The sequence below is a fragment of the Neopelma chrysocephalum genome, unplaced genomic scaffold (assembly GCF_003984885.1).
Source record: "Neopelma chrysocephalum unplaced genomic scaffold, ASM398488v2 Primary Assembly neopelma1_90, whole genome shotgun sequence".
In the NCBI taxonomy this organism is placed as follows: domain Eukaryota; kingdom Metazoa; phylum Chordata; class Aves; order Passeriformes; family Pipridae; genus Neopelma; species Neopelma chrysocephalum.
Genome location: NW_020897752.1, coordinates 810,817 through 815,254, shown reverse-complemented (window position 1 = coordinate 815,254; position 4,438 = coordinate 810,817). Strand labels below are relative to the sequence as shown.

Here is a 4,438-nt window from a genome sequence, read left to right as displayed (position 1 = left end):
CCGGTGGGATGCACATCCCGGTGTCCCGCAGGAGGGGCTGGAGGTGGCGCGGCGGGCGCTGGCGGAGGCGCGGCAGGAGAAGGGAATGCTGCGGGAGCAGCTGCAGGGAATGCGGGAGCAGCGGGAGGAGCTGCAGCGCTCCAGGGACCGGCTGGAGGAACAGCTCCGGCTGCGGGTGAGGGGGGACCCCAAATTCCCTGACCTTTGACCCCGGGCAGGACCCCCCCCCAGGACCCTCTGCACCCCCCTCGCATCAACTCCCGACCTCCTCTTGCCCCATGCACCCCATAAAATATATAATATATAATATATAATATATAATATATAATATATAATATACAATATATAATATATAATATACAATATATAATATAGCATAGCATAATATAATGTAATATAATATAACGTGTTATATATATCATATAATATATCTCATATAATATATGATATATAAATATATATAATATAACGTGTTATAATATATATAATATAATATATATCATATAATATATGATATATAAATATATATAATTTAGTATATATTATTATATATGATAAAATATGTATAATATAACAATAATAATAAAAATATACCATATATAATATATATTATGTAATTACATTTTATCTTTAGAGTTATATTCTTTGTAATAAATATTATATTTTCTATAGTTATATAACATATTTAAAAGATGTATTTTATAGAAATACATACACTATATAAATACTATGTTTGGTAGTATGTATATTATTTTTGTTTGTTTATATTATGTATTTTCATATATATCTTCTGCTTTTATATAAATTTTTATATACATTATATTTTAATATCTATAGATATTATACTTTTATATATTATGTATTTATTGCTATTTACATCGATATATTCCATTTTATATGTTTTATATATTATACATATATTAATACCCATATTTATGATGTTTACATATCTTATACATACTTTTATATTTATTCCTATCTATGTTTTTCTGGCTTATATGTTTTAATATACATTATCCAGACTTTAATATCTATATTCTAATATAATAATAATAATATAATTAGTATAATATATTAATATTCTATATTAATATCTATGTATATATATATATTTTGGGTTTATATACACTTGTGTATCATACATAACATATACTATATTAGTATGTATAATTATTATTAACTATGTAATATATAATACATATTATATTCAGTATATGCTATGTACTATGTAATATCTATGTACATATATATTTTCTGGGTTTATATGCATTTTAATATATTATACATAGTATATATTATATATATTCTACTAGATAATATATGTAATATGTATATACTACATATGTGTGTATATATATAGTACATATATATACACTGTATAATACATATTATATATATTATATGCTATATATTATTATATATACTAATAATATACATTATTATCATGATATATTATATATTAATATACATAATATATAATCTATAATATAATATATAGACATATAATATAATATAATATTATATATTATTATATATTAATATACATAACATATAATCTATAATATAATATATAGATATATTATATAATATTATATATTATTATATATTATAGTACTATATAGCATATATACTATATGCTATATAATATATTATGGGGGTTATATAGTTTTTATGTATTATACATAATATACAATATATATTATATATATAAAAATATATATAACATAATATATAAAAATTATATGTAATATAATATCTTGTATATAATATATATAATTATATATAATATTATATATAATTATATATATTTTTATATATATATATAATAATGTATTTTTCTGGTTTTACAGATGGTTTGACATACTCTGTCCATATTCCAACCCCTGTTTTTTCCCCCACTGTCTCCGTTGTGTCCGCAGGTGGAGCGGGAGCAGCCGGATTCCCGGGATGAGCCCCTGGGGCTCTCAGTGGGGCTGGATCGGTCCCTGGGCAGAGCCGAGCGGGAGCTGGGCCAGGCTCGGACACGGCTCCGGGAGCTGCGGGTGGGTCACCCTGCCCTGGGCAAGGGGCACCTCGGGGGGCTGCCCCCAGCCCAGGCCTGGAGCGGGACGGGATGGGATGGGGGGCTCCTCAGGGAGCTCATCCCACCTGGAAGGATGCTGGGGATGGCACTGGGGTGGCACTGGGATGGCACTGGGGTGGCACTGGGCTCATCCCAGTCTGGGGAGGATGCTGGGGATAGTCCTGGGATGGCACTGGAATGGCACTGGGCTCATCCCAGTCTGGGGAGGATGCTGGGGATGACACTGGGGTGGCACTGGGCTCATCCTAGCTGGAATGGAGATGCTGGTTGGCACTGGGAGGGCACTGGGCTCATCCTATTTTGGGGAGGATGCTGGTGATGGCACTGGAATGGCACTGGTCTTTTTTTTGGGGTGCTTCCCAGCTCACATGGTTCTGGGGCTGGCACTGGGATGGCACTGGGCTCATCCCAGCTGGAAGGAGATGCTGGTGGGCACTGGGATGGCACTGGGCTCATCCCAGATTGAAGGGAGATGCTGGTTGGCACTGGGAGTTTGCTGAGCAGCTTTTGGGGCTCCTCCCCTCCTGGCGGGATGCTGGGGCTGGTACTGGGATGGGGGTGTTTATGGGGCCCTTCCCAGCTCTGGGAGACACTGGTGCTGGTACTGGGATGGTGCTTGGCTCTTCCTTGGGCTTATCCCATTTTGGGAGGGTGCTGGTTCTTGTACTGGGAAGGGGCTGATGCTATTTTTGGGGCCCTTCCCAACTTGCACGGGGATGGCACTGGACTCATTTTTGGGGTGCTTCCCAGCTCCAAGGAATGCTGGTGCTGGTCCTGGGATGATGCTGGGTTCATCCCAGCTGGAAGGGTGGTGCTGCTGCTGGTACTGGGTGGCACTGGGATTGTTCACGGGGCACTTCCCAGCTCCAGGAGAGAGTGGTGCTTGCACTGGGATGGTGCTGGGCTCTTCCCTGGGCTCATCCCGTCTATGGGAGGTGCTGGGATGGCACTGGGATGGCACTGGGTTCATCCCACATTGAAGGGACATGCTGGTACTGGGATGGCCCTGGGCTCTCCTGGGGCTCATCCCAGCTGGAAGGGAGATGCTGGAGCTGGTCCTGGGATGGTGCTGGGTTTGCTTTTCGGGAGCACTTCCCAGCTCAGGGAGACACTGGTGCTGGTATTGGGGTGGTGCTGGGCTCTTCCCTGGGCTCATCCCCTTTTGGGAAGGTGCTGTGCTTGCCCTGGGGGGTGCTGGGCTGTTTCTGGGGTGCCCTCCCCGGAGTGCCCAGTTTTGGGGTGTTGTCCAGGCGCAGGTGTCGGCGCTGGAGCTCCGCTCTGCTCCCGGTCTGGGATCGTCCCCGGAGCTGCAGCGGGAGCTGGAGCGGCTGCGGATCGGGCCCAGCCTGGAGGAGCAGGTGAGGGGACACCCAGGGGGGACACTGTCCCCTCCTGCCACCCTCCAACCTCCCCCATTCCTGGCAGATCACGCTGCTGAAGGAGCAGGAGCTCCAGCGTCACCCCCCCGGGATTTAGGGACATCCCGGGACACCCGCAGGGACCGGCACAGCCCATGGAGGAGGGGGATCCACCCCATCCCAAATCCACAGCAGGGACCAGCACAGTCCATGGAGGAGGGGGATCCATCCCCATCCCTGCTCCCAAAATCCACAGCAGACACTGGCACAGCTCATTCCGTGGATGAGGGGGATCCATCCCCATCCCAAAAAACCATGGCAGAGACCAGCACAGCTCATTCCACGGATGAGGAGGATCCATCCCCATCCCAAATCCACAGCAGACACTGGCACATCCCATGGATGAGGGGGATCCATCCCCATCCCTGCTCCGAACCCACAGCGATTTTTGCCTCCAAAAGCTGCACTTTTCCAATGACACGACCAAACTTGTCTATTTTTGATACAATTTGGGGCCTGTTGGATGGTTTTCCCATTTTCCTATTGCTTTTTTTTAACAAAAAAAAGAGGGAAATATTCCCTGTTTTTAGTGCCAGAAGAACGAACTGGTTTATTCCCACTCACCACATCCTACTTTTCCCCCTTTTTCTAACACAAAACTCCCTGGATTGGTGCTTTTGAAGGCTTTTTTTAGCAAATAGTGGGATTTTTATATGGCTGTTTTTGGAACTGGGGTTTTTACTGGTGCTACGGGGCAGCTCGAGGTTGGAAAACCCGCTGGAATCGAGGTGGTGGCTTCGAGTGCCCCCCGATCCTTGGCATTCCTGGCACGAATAAAGGTGGAGAAATCCAGACTGGGAGCTCTGAGGGAATTTTTTTGGGGAAGGTTTGGCAATTTGGGACGTCCAAGTGTGGGGCTGGTGGGGCACCAGGGTTGAGTCGGGTCCCTAAATAATAATAATAATAATAATAATAATAATAATAATAATAATAATAA

General features: G+C 42.9%; 1 protein-coding gene across 1 annotated transcript in view; it reads left to right on the top strand.

Annotated features, from left to right (window-relative positions):
* Nucleotides 1-4,295, top strand: part of CROCC (ciliary rootlet coiled-coil, rootletin) — a 29,246-nt gene extending 24,951 nt beyond the window's left edge. The window contains exons 21-23 of the mRNA XM_027693153.1: nucleotides 32-175; nucleotides 1,920-2,042; nucleotides 3,334-4,295. Coding sequence (XP_027548954.1) covers nucleotides 32-175; nucleotides 1,920-2,042; nucleotides 3,334-4,122 — 1,056 coding nt within the window. The 3' untranslated portion in view covers nucleotides 4,123-4,295. The remainder of the gene's footprint in view (nucleotides 1-31; nucleotides 176-1,919; nucleotides 2,043-3,333) is intronic.
* The last annotated feature ends 143 nt before the right edge of the window (nucleotides 4,296-4,438 follow it).